Raw genomic sequence first — 14844 nt, 5'->3', positions numbered from 1 at the left:
ATATGCTATTTTATGGAGCTTCAGCATAATAGTCCAGAGCCAGAAAGCACAGGATCATCACTAAAGCGGCACAATAACAAAGCTAAGGATTACAGTACATCAAACAATCTCAGCAAGCAAAGCATGCAAAGTGATAAACTGCAACAGCTTCAAAAGCTAGTCCAGTGTAATTAGCAGACAGAAGACGTGACTCTGAAACAACTGTCCTCTCTCTCCCGGAGCAGGGCGCAAACCCTGGACTGTGTGATTGAAAGTCATCTTTCGGAAAGAGAGGCACACTGCTCCAGTGGTTAGGGTGCTAGACTGGGAGATTCAGGTTCAATTCCCTGCTCTGCCACAGACTTCCTGTGTCACCTGGAACACGTCACTTAGGTCCTGATCGTAAATCTCATTTTTAGGCTCCACAAAACTCCTGCTGAATTCTGTAGGCACCTAAACTTGACACTTATGTTTTCAGCCTAAAAGTTCCCTCCAGAATAAGTTTCTGCCTTCAAGTATGCCCACTGCACCCCACTCTAGGTGTCTGGACACCTATCCCCAACCTAAGCCCCAGAGTGATCCACGAACCAGGAGGAGATAGGTGAGCAAATGTCTATCTCATGTGCGGAGCCCGATGCGGGAAGTGTGCTCAGAGGTCACCTACCAGATTGGTTCCCATTCACAATCATTTTTAACTTTTAGAAAGCCAAGGATTATAAAAACACTTCCATGCATTCTTCACTTTGAATGGATACAGATACGACTAAACAAGAAGTCCCTGCAGTGTTCCTAAAGCCCACTTCGCAGCATTGTACTAGTGTATTAGAATCTAAGTGAAGTCATTTGGAAATTAACTATAAATGAGTGTTTATAAACTACTTCTTTGGTCAGAGACATTGCTTATAAAATGTCATCTGAATGTCCAAGCCTTTGTCTAGTCCAATGAAGCAAGGGTATGTATGTAGCATGCTTAAGAGCTTCTAATGAGCTAGGCTGGTACTTACTGCCTAGTAAAACCTCCTCTCTTCTAGATGGTCCAAGAGTTTAAAGAAGCATGAGCTCTCCTTCAGTATTTTTACTGAAGTAAGGTAGTGAAAGGAAAGCTTATAAATTTGTAAGCTCACAAATACACACAATTACAGTTCACTGCACATACTGTACGTTATCATCTTCTGGTGCAATGTTGTGACAAAGATGCTTGTGTGCTAGCCTTGGAATATGACCTTTTGTTCTCTGAGATAAATATAACAATTGAGAATGGTATAAAAATGACGCGCTGCACGCAAGGTTGTCCTGTCAGTGTCTTTCTAGGCCACGTGAACAGTCCTGCTAGCTCGGTATTCTAGAAGGAGAGAGGTAGTATCTTCTAAAATGTTTGGGAACGGAAAGGAGAAGAAATGGGATCTTTTCCAGATTTTATTGCTAGTGGGCTGCTTGCTTTCATGTAGCAAAGAAAGAATTTTGAAAATCTTCCCCCTGAATCTCCCAATTTAAATATCCGGCAGCCATTAATGATCCAAAGTCGATTGAAGTCCTTGGGGTTCTTTCCACTGAATTTTGGATCAGACCCTAAATGCAAATAAAAATGGAGTAGTTGGTAAGACACTTTTATGAACTGGATCACTGACACACCCGCCACTGACATGTGAAGATCTTAATGCATTAGAGATGAGAAGCTTAGAAGGATTAGAACTCCATAACAGACCACTAAAAGATGAGATGGTTCCCCATCAGTCTTCAGTATGAGGGTATCTTATAATAGAGACTGCAGGAAGGGAGGGAAAAGTGCCGTTTGCCTACATTGCTTTGTGAATTGCAATACAGCCTGGTGTGATACGCATGTCAAATTACATTCCACTTGTAAAGAAAGTTCTTTCACAGCATCTTTAAAGTTACACAGTGGATATTGTTGTAGACTTTTGTATTCCGTTATGGGTGCCATGGGCTCACCCGTCTGGTGCATGCTAGCTCTTCCATCAGCACCTTGCCCTCTGAATTAGAATGCAGGTGGAATTTTGATGGGCAGCCTGTTACATGAAACATAAGTTACTGGATCCCGCAGCAGTGCAGAGCAATAGTAGATTCCTTAGGTGTTTTATGAGAGATCTTGTCCTTAGGGGAGGGGGGAAAGGATCTGACTTGTTAATTCTGTTTTAGTGGTACAGAAAACCAGACTACAATTTCTTTGCAAACTACAAGGAGTATCGTACCAGACATCCGAAACAGCCCTTTTATATCCTGAACCCAAAAATGCAATGGGAGCTCTGGGATATCCTACAGGAGAACTCAGTGGAGGATATTCAGCCCAATCCACCTTCTTCTGGAATGCTTGGTAATGTATCTGCCCAGTAAATATTTGACTTTATTAATTTTGGATGGGGCTCTTCAGTTTATTGAAGTGCTGATAATGGTTGTGCTTTCTGTTTATCAGATTCAAAGAAGCCCTTTAGAGCTTCCTAACAATGGTCAACTTCTGTAAAATGCAACGTTTCCCATCTCAAAACAGCAGCTTAATTATGTTAGAAATCAGCATTTCCCAGCAGCGGCTCTCAAACTGTTCTGTGTAGCACTGACTCCAGAAATAGCTATACTCAGATCAAACACAGGTGCATGCAGGAATGTTAGGTGCAATAATGTCAATTGTCAATAAAAGGTGCAATCACCTTTTACTGGTCACCAGCATTTTTAGCCAATAGGAAAAGAGCAACTCATATCTGGTCTGATCTGAAGCACAGTGAAGTCTTTCAGGGCTTTCACTGCTATTCCTTTTCATTACTTTTTTTATTTTAACAAGCGAATAAATTTATCAGCTCTCTATTGGAGTCAACAAATAGTTTTATTTTTCAAATTGATGAGCCATTACCTATTATGGGATAAGCACAGTTCAAAAAGAAAGATTTGATAAGGGGAAAAAGTTTTCAGAACTTCATAATAGCTGTAAAAATGGTAAATAATTCCCCCTCAGCCAGCCTTATCTCTCGTTCTAAAGCCCTTTTGTTTCATCACCTTGTGCTAATCTCAGAACATTAGTGAAGAGGTCCATTTTCCTCCCAGACAGAAATTCTATTGTGGCCAGGTTTTCTCCTCTTCACAACCTCATTTAATCAGCAACAAAATGAAAAGGAACTGACCGCTAAGGAGCGATTTATAAGAAAACCACTTACAGTGGAGTTGTTGTCTTGTTTGCTTTGTCAGTGGCAAAATTGTTCTGCTTTGGTTACCATCCTACTGCTTGCAAGAGGACACTCATACTGTAAGATATTGCCCCCCACCCCATGTAGGCGCAGAACCAGACCTTAACAAAGTTAGGTTAGCTGATCATGTTTCTGCCAGTCAGAATTCTTCTTTCTTTCTACAAACTCATATTTCTGCCTTCTAAACTATTAAATTATTTCTGGCTCCTGTTCAACACTAATGTGTAATGGGGGAGACAGCTAATTTTAGAAGGAAAAGACAAAGCAAATGGTTATTGATTAGAGCAAGGGATTGAGAAGGCAGGACTCCTGCACAGCTCAGTCTCTTGACTTTTTATGCCTCAGTTTCCCCATTTGTAAAATGAGTATAATCTGTCTCCCAGTGATGATAGAGAGAGACACAAGCTTTTGAGCTTACACAGAGCTCTTCTTCAGGTGACCTCTACAGAAGAGCTCTTTGTAGCTTGAAAACTTGTCTCTGTCACCAGTTGAAGTTGGTCCAATAAAAGATATTCTTCCCCTGTGTGGAATACACATAGGGACCAGCATACCTGCTATAGCCCCACTGGCCAAGCCCTATGTGCAGTGACCCTCATAACCACTCTGGCTGTGATCTGACCTGCTAAGGCCATGCCATGAGTACGCATCCATGCCACATGCCTGAGTCTGGAGTTTCTTCAGAGCATTGTCCACTGACCCACACATACACAATAACACCCCTCACGTGCCTGACTGAGGATATAAGAGGCAGTGCAGATCAACACCTCTCCAGTTTCTTCTTACTGCCCCATGGCCTAAGTCAGAATCATGTCCTCTGTTGTTGCACAGCCTGTAAAATTTATTTGTAAATAGTTTATATCTTAGCTTAGGAATTCTAGTTAGCATGGAATAGAATACTCCCCCTCTCCAGTCAGGCGAAATTGTCCTCAGTCCCTGGACTATGCCCAGGGTCCCGGGTTTCAAGAAACAAGGAAAAAGAAGGAGCCACTGGTTCCGACAGTATTCCTCATTGGTACCATCTCATCTATCCAAAGCCTGGCTTCATCAGATGAACTGGGCCCTTCAGGAGTTTCTATGGGAACTGCTCGGACTCCAGGCTGTGTGGAGACCTTTGTAATGCCAGAGGATGTCTTCCTCCCCTACCTGCAGTCTCCACTCCTTTTGGGCCCTGCCCTCCTGAGAGACATCCTTATCCTGGAGGGGAAATCATTACCATTGTCTCAAGAGAAGTCCCATCTCTATCCATCACACAGGAGAGCCCCAGTACTGATGGAATCAGAGGAGTTGGAGGAGATAGCTGCACCAGTATCTCTGTGGAGACACAGGAGCCCTAACAGACAGCCAAGACACTATTATCTGTCTGTTATGACCCTTCCCGGGGGGGCCACCATGAGCAATGGATCCTTCCTTATTGCAGGTGCCTGGACCCGTCTCAGGAGTCATACCACTCCTCCTCCTCTCATCAGCTGGTTCCATATGTGTCTGAGGAGGAAGAACCAGAACCGGTTCCGATGGGGGCGTCATCATCATCATCTCTGGACACCACTGTCACTCCTTCATTGCCCTCTCCTCTGGATGACAACCAGCAATACTAGGAGTTGTTGCACAAGGTCGCTAATGATCTACAAATTCATCTAGAGGAGGTCCATGACCCTCAGAATCAACTACTGGACATTTTACGACCACAGGGACCGACCAGGGTGGCCCTTCCAAACTAATCAGGCCATATTAGAACCAGCCGGAGAGGTTTAGCATACACCGGCATCTGGTGCCCCTATGCTATTTTGTGCCGGCTAAGGATGCTGACTTCTTGTTTTCTCATCCTGCCCGTAATTTGTTGGTGGTACAGGTGACTACAGAGAGAGCTCAGCCACGCTACCAAAAATCTACCTTGGCCCATAAAGGCTCAAAGAGAGTGGATCTCCTGGTAGGAACGTTTTCTCCTCTGCAGTCCTCCAATTTTGTATAGCTGATTACAAAGCTTTATTAGCAAAATACAATTTTAACACCTACACCAGGCCTACAGAATGTAAAGACAAACTCCCCATGGAAGACTGAGCCCAGTTCTAGTCCTTTCTGGATGAGGAGAGTCACTTAATACTGTGAGCATTCCAGTTATCCTAGACTATCTCCTCTTCTTGAAGAGCTCAGGGTTCACCCTCAGTTCACTGTGAGTACACCTAGCAGCGATTTAGTGTCTTCCTCCCCCCAGTGGAAGGACATTGTATCTTTACACACCTAACCATGGTTCAATTTATGAAGAGCTTGATCAGGACCCTTCCCACTGGTTATTAAACCTGTGCCTCAATGGGACCTTAACCTTGTCCTCTGAACACTTACAGGCCTGCCCTTCAAACCTCTGGTAACATGTGCCATGATCCCCCTGTCCATGAAGGTGGCATTCTTAGTAGCCATCACTTTGGCAAGAAGGGTCAGTGACCTGGTAGCCACAATGGCAGACATTCCTTATACAGTATTTCACAAGCAGAAGCTTTCCCTTAGGTTACATCCCAGATTCCTTCTCACAATTGTGTCTGAGTTCCATATCAATACTTACCTGTATTCTTCCCAAAACCCCATGCTTCTTCTGAGGAAAGAGACCTCACTCCCTTAACGTCAGGCTTGTCCTGACGTTCTACCTGCAGAAAACCAAATCCATTAGAAAATCTTCGAGATTCTTTGTCGTTGTGGCAGAAAGGTCACAGGGACAAGCTATATCATTACAGAGGATTTCTAACTGGATTTCAGGATGCATCTCAGAATGCTACAAAACAGCGAAGCTCCCCCATCCTGGGCGTATCACAGCTCACCTCACGTGGACACAAGCTGCCTCCCCGGCATCCTTATTGGATGTTCCACTACAAGACATCTACAGGGCACCAACTTGGAGTTCCATCCATACTTGCATCTGATGAAGTGAGCTGTAGCTCACGAAAGCTCATGCTCAAATAAATTGGTTAGTCTCTAAGGTGCCACAAGGACTCCTTTTCTTTTTGCGAATACAGACTAACACGGCTGTTACTCTGAAACCATCCATACTTTGACATCACACTATGCTCTAACTCAAGCAGCAATGGTGGATGCAGCTATAGGAACAGCAGTACTACAAACCTCTCTGCTGCCAGTTTCCTCACACCATCTTCTGGTCTGAATGTGCTGTTTGAGAGTCCCCCAGGTATGGAATACACATAGGGACCAGCACTTGAAGAAGAAATGAAGATTACTGGCTGTAATTGGAGGTTCCTTGAGATGTGTGGTCCCTATCTGTATTCCACTAGCCACCTTCTATCCCCTCTGCTTTGGATCTAGTTGGATTGCAGTAAGAAGAGGAACTGGAATGGCGTCAACCCACACTGCCTCTTATAGTCTCAGTCAGGAGCATGAGGAGAGTTACTGCGCATGTGTGGGTCAGTGGAGACTGCTTTGAAGAATTTCTGGACTCAGGCACATGGTGTGCATGCGTACCCATGTGTGGAATACAGATAGGGACCACGCATCTCAAAGAACCTCCAGTTGCAGTAAGTAGCCTCTGCTTACCTCTCCCACCTTGTTTCTCTAATATCCTGTGACCAACACAGCTACAACTACATTGTGTATCCCAGTGATGATGTGATGCTTAAATTGTTCAGTATGCTCTGGGAACCTTTGGAAAGCCCCATGTAAGTGGAAATAGTTACTTATGGTAAAGTCTGATCAAAATATTTTTTTAAAAATGGGGACTACAATTTGGCAAAGAAGTCACAAAATTAAAAAGAATTTGTTGTGCAGCATTAGTAGATTCCCTAGTCGTCCTTCCAGATGTCACAAAAAACATTCAGATCTGAAACTCGGCATAATTCAGTGGGATGCTAGAAAATAAATATTGATCCAGATTCCCTGGTATGCCCTGGGTGCTTTGTGCTGCTTTAGCAAGGTGAAAGCAGCCTGTAAACCCGGATTAATTGTTCCCCCTTTAACAGTTGCTTTGCACAGAACATACCACGGAATCTGGCTGATCATCATTATTAACTGCATTCTAGAATTGCTTGTATACTTCACATAAGACACATGAGGGCAACACTGCTCCATCTAGGGAAATTGCTTTGAGCTTGAAGAGTAACATACTGTGCAGTGGTGTTGAACTGCAAAACAAGCCCTCTCTAGATTTGTGATTTTTACTGGCTGTGCATTCATTAGGTGAGGTGTTGCACTCCTCCCCCACAACACAAAACCCTCCCCTAGACTTGAGACTGGCCAGTGTTGCCAACTTAAATAGTAGTGAGGACTGAAGCCTGAGCCTGCCCCAGTCCCACCGCCCTAGGTGAGGGGACCAAAGCCCCAGCCCTGCTGCCCTGGGCGGGGGCCTGTAAACTGAGCCCCGCCACCGATGGCCGAAGCTGAAACTCTGAGGCTTTGGCTTCAGCCACAGGTGGTTGGGCTCAAGCTTCAGCCCCGGACCCCAGCAAGTCTAAACCAGCCCTAGTGATCCCATTAAAACAGGGTTGCGACCCGCTTTGGGGTCCCGACCCACAGTTTGAGAACCACTGATATAGTGCATGCTTGGCTACTCGGCAAGTTTTCACCCAGCTATCAAGAAGAAATAGCATTTTTTAATGCTGATCTTATAACTCATGGCATATTGCTGTCACACAGTATCTCCATGAGGCTTTAATGGGGTAGACTGTGCCGTGTCTGACAGGATGCAGCTGCCAGTCACAGCATCTGTGATTTTGGAGGTGTAACCAATTTGTGTGTGAATGAGCAAGTGGCTCAACAATTGTGCAAACTTCAAGGAGCTTCAGAAAGTAGCCTCCTCCAATCACAGCCTTTTCTCCTTCTCCTGTGGTCTGAACTTTAAGAAGACCACTTCTTGCAGGGAAACCCCACCGCCTCCCATCTTGGGAGACAGAAGGGGATATTTCGCATAAACCTCATGTCTCACATTTAAGCAAGAAGATGGTTGGTTTCATAACCTTTTTGCCAGGTTGACTAACTGGTTCTTGCTCTCCCCCTGCCAGGCATTGTGATCATGATGACCCTCTGTGATGAAGTGAATATTTATGAATTCCTCCCTTCCAAACGACAGACAGACATCTGCCACTATTACCAGAGATACCATGACCGCGCCTGCACCATGGGTGCTTACCATCCACTGCTGTTTGAGAAAAACTTGGTGAAGCGTGTTAACCAAGGCCAAAATGAGTTAATTTACACTCATGGGAAAGTGACTTTGCCCGGCTTCAGAAACATGCACTGTTAGCAACTCAACTTCTACTGTGCATAGATACTTCTGTTGATTTTCAAAGCACTTTTAGAAGGATATTGTTGAGATTTTTAGGCCTAAACATTGATGTGCCTTGGCAGTTCTTCCATAACGCACCCCTTACATTAAGGATTCCTGTGATGCAACTTCTCCGATCTGAACAATAGCAGAAAGCATTATACATCCTCCACCACAATTATCCAATATCTACTGTGTGAACCTCCAGTCAGATTAGTAGGTCTGATCGTCTGAGGGGCTGAGTATCCTTCAGCTGCAGTTGGCCACCTGAGTTTTCTTCTGTGCAGTTAAACCAACGTACTGCTGGTGTCACTCCGCTGAACTCCGTGAACAGCAGAAAATTTGGCCCCTTTTAATAAAGAGTGGCTAAAAATAATCCCATGGTTCTTGATTCCTTAAAGACAGGCCTACGATTATGGACCCACTGTCAAGTTTGCCTGCTAAGATAGGCAGTAGTTCAACAAGTTAAAATCTATGACTTGCATTATCGTCCTACCAACCTTGAGAAACAGTCCTTTATATCCTGGAATTGTGATGGTGATTGTGTCCAATCAAAGAGGAAGTGTTCAGTGTTGATTTGTTTTGGAATTTTTACCTTTTTAAAAGTTATGATGTTCAGTGAATTACTAAATTGAATTTAAATGTCTGATGATCACTCAGCACTGTTTGTTCAATGTAGCATCCTCTTGGGGACACAGGATATTTTAATTCCAAATCATTTTGGGGAAGACTTTTGAAAGGCATAAATGGCAGTTTGCAATTGTAATGGGGGTTGGTGCCTAATTGCCATTTGTGCCCTGTGAAAGTCTCCCCATTAGTAATTTAGGACAATAATACCACATAGTCACAGGCAACTAAATAAGCCTTGGGGCTTCTAGCCAGGTGCAAACCAGTTCTCCCCTTCTAGGTTTCATCAGCTATCCAAGTTGACCTTTGTTAGATATTCCTGACATTTAGATAGTCAGTCAGTCAGTCAGTCAGTCAGTCAGTCAGTCTCTCTCTCTCTCTCTCTCTCTCACACACACACACACACCCACCCCCACACACACCCAGATACACCCCCCCCCACACACACACACAGATACACCCTTTCCAAGTGTGCAGAGAATGAGCACATTACACTAGCTCTTGAAATAGCAGCTGGGAATGGGGAGCTGCACTCTGCTCTTCAAGCCAGTCCAAAAGGGAGGGGGGCAGAGCTTTGACTCCTTCCTGCCCCATTGATGTGATTTTTGTCCCCAGAGCTCATGAAAGGAGTAGTTGTTTAGATTTCCCCCAATCATAGTTCTTCTTTCGACTGTGCAGAGAGGTCACCTCGGTTGTCTCCCTTCCCTCTGTTCACCTATTCCAGATCCACTACCCCTTTTCTCATGATTCTGATTCATAGGATCTTCGCTTCCAAGCTGAAGCCACCGGGTCAGACTCTTCTGTTGTGTACACTGGTGTAACCCTACTCAGGTCCATGGCATTGTGCCAGTGCTGGAACACCTGATAGGAAGTACAAATGCTCAACAATTAATATGATGTTTGCTGTTTGCTGATCCTACCTACATATATGACAAAGTCGATATTATTTAATTTTCAGTCGGTAATGTCAAATATCTGTTTTTGAATGGTATGGGTTTTAATGGTTTTAGTTGCAGAAAGTAGATGCTAATTTTGCTGTCCATAATATGCATCCCTGTGGTAGGAAAACAGTTGCACAACAACAGACTTTGTCTCCATTGTGAAGAACCCACTGGGTTAAATTCTGCCTTCTGTTAAACTTGTATTGTATGACCCACTGGATTCATGGGAGAGCTTGCCCACCACTGATCTGGATCTACAGAGGAACCCTTGCATTCCATGTGGAGACCAGTTGACTTTAGCGGGACTCTGTGCAGATCCAGTTGTGAGATCAGGGCTTAACCGAATAAGGTACCAGTGAGAAAATTTGCATCATGGTACTTGTAAAATGAGAATTCCTGTTGTTTTTAATAAAACCTTTTGAAGACATTGGCTCAGATTCTGATCTCCATAAACCAGTGTAAATCTAAAGGGACTACAGTGGGTTTACACCAGTGTATATGAAATCAGAATCTGGTCCAACATTTAAAGAATGTTTTTTTAAATGTGTGTACAGCTCTGCAAAGGCTGTGTCGGGATAATAGTGAGTTCCGATCTGTGACTCATTACCAATTTCCATTGTTGTACAGAATGAAACTATCAAGCTGTTTGAATTAATTCTGTAGCGGTATTTTAAATTTTAAGTGGAAGTACAAAACTCAGCATTTTTAAAAATTGTCTGAACACTGATCTTTTAAAATAGTTTGAAATAATACTGAAGGATCCAAAGAAGATGTACAATTTGTAATAGTGTCTTTTTTTTTTTAAAGAGATGGTCTCTGTGTCATTTTTAAATTAAACTAACATCAGGATATTAAATGTTGTGTAATTTCTCCCCCTCCTTTTCCTACCTTCCATGTATGGGTTTGCAAAAGTTTGAGAGAAGGAATAATTCAGAAGAGACATAGCAAACATTCCCTCACCACTCTACTGTATTACTCACTGTAGAAATCAAAGGATGTATTGAGATGCTGCAAATAGTGTGACAGTTCAGCTTGCCAAGTTGCATCTTCAGTGAATAGGAGAAGGAATTTGAATAACGGTTATTACACGATATTTGCTGACAACTCCAGGTCAACAAGGATTTTTTGGGACACTATGTAACAACTTCAGCACACAGAGACAGAATTCAATTTTCTCCTAGCGCCACCTCCACCCCAACCAAGATGACAACATAGTATCAAAACAAGACAACACCACTAAGGTAAAGATACAGCACCACCTGTTGGTGGAGGTGCTGCCTGCACTGATCATTACACTGCCTTTGCACTCCAGTCTCAAACTGGACCTTGTATGAAAGGGAGTACCTGTAACATGGTGGCTTTTTTTAAAAAAAAAATATGGCCAAATGTTTACCAATTCCATCGCTGCTGAAGTTCTTATTTCAGAATCTGCTTGAATTAATCTTTCAGATAACTCCATTCCACTCCCATCTTTCTTGCTGACATCCCTGTCTGTCTAGTAGAAAGTCTGCTGGAGCTCTGAGAGGTGCACGGGTAGTGTCCACAAAACTACACTCCATTACTAGATGCAGCTCACTTTCTTACATGTGACTGGCTGGCTCTGTGGATGTTGGGTGAGCAAGGTAGAGCCCCAGCCCACCTTCCTCCTTGCTGACTTTGAGTGGGAGCAGGGAGGCAGCTCCCTGAACACAGACTGAAATTCTGTCTGGTATTTACAGGCCAAATAAATGGGGAAAGCTCCTTACACCTCCTTTTCCCCAGGTTTGAGTAGAACCACAGGCCAGGTCCTGGGGATTCCCATCCAATCCTCTGTGTTTCTTGTGGGGCAGTAGAACATTTACAGGTGACCAGACGCAATCTAGCCTCCTCATGCTATTTCAGAGCTTAATTCTGCCTCTGTTACTCATGTTTAGAGGTATGTCACTAAGCAAGCAGCCCCATTGAAGTCGGTGGGACTAGCTGTGTGCTAAAATACTCCTCCATGAATGAGGGAGACAGAATTAGACCCTTATTGTCATATATAACTATTTGAAACAGGGTGTGCTGTCCCTGTAAACTCAAGCCTGGAGCCAGCCCAGTATAGCAAGGGAATTCTGAGAGATGTGATTCCCAGTTCTTATGGGAATTGTAGATGAAGAGCAAGGCCTGCTGGGAAAGGGAAAGCTGGATATAAGAAGTAAGGGGGGAACACAATAGAGGCTAGATGTGTTGCGGGCCTTTAGAGAGAAAGGAACATCCTGACAGGAATAGGACCTGCCTTGGTTCTTGGGGAAAAGGCTGCTGGTGAATGTCTCCAGTGAGGTAGCAAGTGGGTTCCGGAGGGGATCGTCCTAATGCAGCCTGGGAGGGGACCATCTGGTAAGCAAAGTAGTACTGAGCATGACAGAGGCAAAATTAGGCCCTTCGTCTATGACAATCCATACAGTGCCCTTACTTCCTGCCAACTGACCTTCATCCCACAAAATCAATCATTTTGCCGCTGATTCAGTGAAAGCAGGAGCCAGCCCCATAAGGTCATCTCACCTGAGTGAAGGTTTGCAGAATCAGCTGCACTTGAATTTTGGAAATACAGACTTTGCGTGAATTAAACAAAGTAGTTGAGTAGCACAGTGTTAGGGCCCCTCACAATCATCTCCGGGTACCTACATTCAAATCTAGTATAAATTCCAAAAAGAAGAGGAGTACTTGTGGCACCTTAGAGACGAACAAATTTATTTGAGCATAAGCTTTCGTGAGCTACAGCTCACTTCGTCGGATGCATCCACTGTATGCACTCTAAGGTGCCACAAGTACTCCTTTTCTTTTTGCGAATACAGACTAACACGGCTGTTACTCTGAAACCTATAAATTCCAAGTGTCTTTTAAGTTGTGTATCAGTAAGAGCCAAATCTGTCTTACTAACAGGTTCTTTGCAGGATCCATAAACCTTCGTTGCTCAGCGATTACCGTCGTCTCAGTCAAAACCAGAATGTAAAACAACTCATCCCTGGGCGAAGCAAAAAGAGAGCTGTGTCAAAGGTAATAGCTATCTGAATCATCCAGTACTATGAAAGAGACTTCACAATCTTCAGGAGGAATCCCATAAAAGCTTCAGTGGAGATGGAAGCCAACCGGATTTTTCCACATGCTCCACCACTGTATCTCTGTCCAAGTAGAAGCCTGAGAGGGGCAGCCTAGTAATTAGATCTAAGCTGCTTTTATCTAGCCCACTTCTGAGTCTTTCTACTGAAAAGTGTCTCAGATACCAGCTCCTTTATTTCCTCTGCCTCTCCCTGAAGATGCAACTGTTCCATGGCCATAGCAGATATTACGCTTCATGGATTACTTGCAAGTGAAAACTTTCCTGGTGAAACTTCCACTGCACTGGTCAGCACCTAAATGACACTTAGCTGCCATATTAGATGCTCCACCTATTATTACAGACTTTAATAAAGCAATGCTTGCACATGACAAGCACTTCAGCCAGCCAGCAAATAGCGTTCTTAGATACTATTATTTCTGTGGGCGCAAAATCCCCTGGAGAGCAGCTGGATGGGTATGCAATTGCATTATGTGAATTAGTCTCTACTAGCAATTTTGAGAGCCTATCTCTCTATGGATTAAAAAAGTAGTTGAAATGACCTATAATTCTAAAACTAGAAAGAGCCTGCAACTGGAGAAAGATTAACCCTTCATAAGACTGGATTCGTTAAAAGAATTGACACATCCATTAAAGTTGTGAGATTGCTATTCCCTGCACAAGCTAGTGCTGCCAATCCAGTGTTCATGCCAGTACATCGTAATAAGAGATCATCCCCATATTTAGTAAGTAAGCAAAAATACAAACTCTATTACAAAAAAAAATCTTGTTTTAGATGTCCGGAGTGTGGGGTGACTTTCCATTAGGATTTCGTACAAACCCCAGTTTTAGATGCATTGAATCCTTAAACTAAAGCAGTACTTACTACAGAGGTCAGTGAAGATGTAGTGAGTGCTACAGTTGCCTAGATAGGGTGGATAGAGTGGTAAAGAAACTACAGTTGCGTTTCCTTCATGAACCATAAGTGATTTAGAAAGAACTGGTATTGGGGGGAAAAAGGTAGCATTAGCATGCTACTGAGCAGAGTAACATTGAATTTCCTTACTGTGGACTATTAATTTTCAGGACCAATCACCACCCACTAATTACAATGTTCACTCTGAAAGTTCAGCAAGGAATTGTTCAGTGGGTAACGAAGTTAACTGATTTGAGTTTACAGACAGTGTGTGTGGATCTAAAAAAAACCTCACTGGCCTTAGTGAGAATTGCAGCCTGTGAACTCAGTGAATTGCAGTCAATGAGGTGCCTGAACTTTCAGTATATAAACTATTATAATAATCCACTCTGAAAGCTTTTTCCATTCAGCTGAAAGCCATATTGGTTTGTTTCTGAGCAGTGGTTAGGACAGGACTTTTGATCACCAGCTGTGACGCAGCTATAGTCAGAGGACCTGTGTCAATTTACAGAGAATTTGATGTTTTTCACAGATCGGTGCATATAGAACGGCACCTAACACAGGAAGTGCTAGATGATGCCTTGGAATGTCATTAGATCTGTGCGATCACTGATCTTTTTAATTTCATCCACATGAAAGTGTGAAGCTCTTTTAAAATACCGAGGTAATGTTTCATGTTATATTAATGCTGCTGGTTTTAGGCTAACTATTACGTACTTGTATTCTCCGGCACTACATGGTTTCATTCTTCCAGAACTTGGAAACCTGATGCATTCATTCCCACTTGAAATCAGCAATGCGTGACCTCAGGTTTGAAGTCATGCCCTATGATTGATAAATGATATCCCAACACAGATATTTCACTGGCT

The 14844-nt window shown here is 43.4% G+C and overlaps 1 protein-coding gene across 12 annotated transcripts in view; it reads left to right on the top strand.

Moving 5' to 3' along the window:
• Nucleotides 1–10857, top strand: part of ST6GAL1 (ST6 beta-galactoside alpha-2,6-sialyltransferase 1) — a 116590-nt gene extending 105733 nt beyond the window's left edge. For all 12 annotated transcript variants that reach the window (XM_077825873.1, XM_077825869.1, XM_077825874.1 and 9 more), the window contains 2 exons: nucleotides 2137–2311; nucleotides 8171–10857. In XM_077825873.1, the coding sequence (XP_077681999.1) occupies nucleotides 2137–2311; nucleotides 8171–8412 (417 nt within the window). In that variant the 3' untranslated portion in view covers nucleotides 8413–10857. The remainder of the gene's footprint in view (nucleotides 1–2136; nucleotides 2312–8170) is intronic.
• Nucleotides 10858–14844: the final 3987 nt, after the last annotated feature.

This window comes from Eretmochelys imbricata, chromosome 9 (assembly GCF_965152235.1).
Source record: "Eretmochelys imbricata isolate rEreImb1 chromosome 9, rEreImb1.hap1, whole genome shotgun sequence".
NCBI lineage: Eukaryota > Metazoa > Chordata > Testudines > Cheloniidae > Eretmochelys > Eretmochelys imbricata.
Note: the sequence above shows the minus strand (reverse complement) of the source record. Positions and strands in the feature narration are given on the sequence as shown.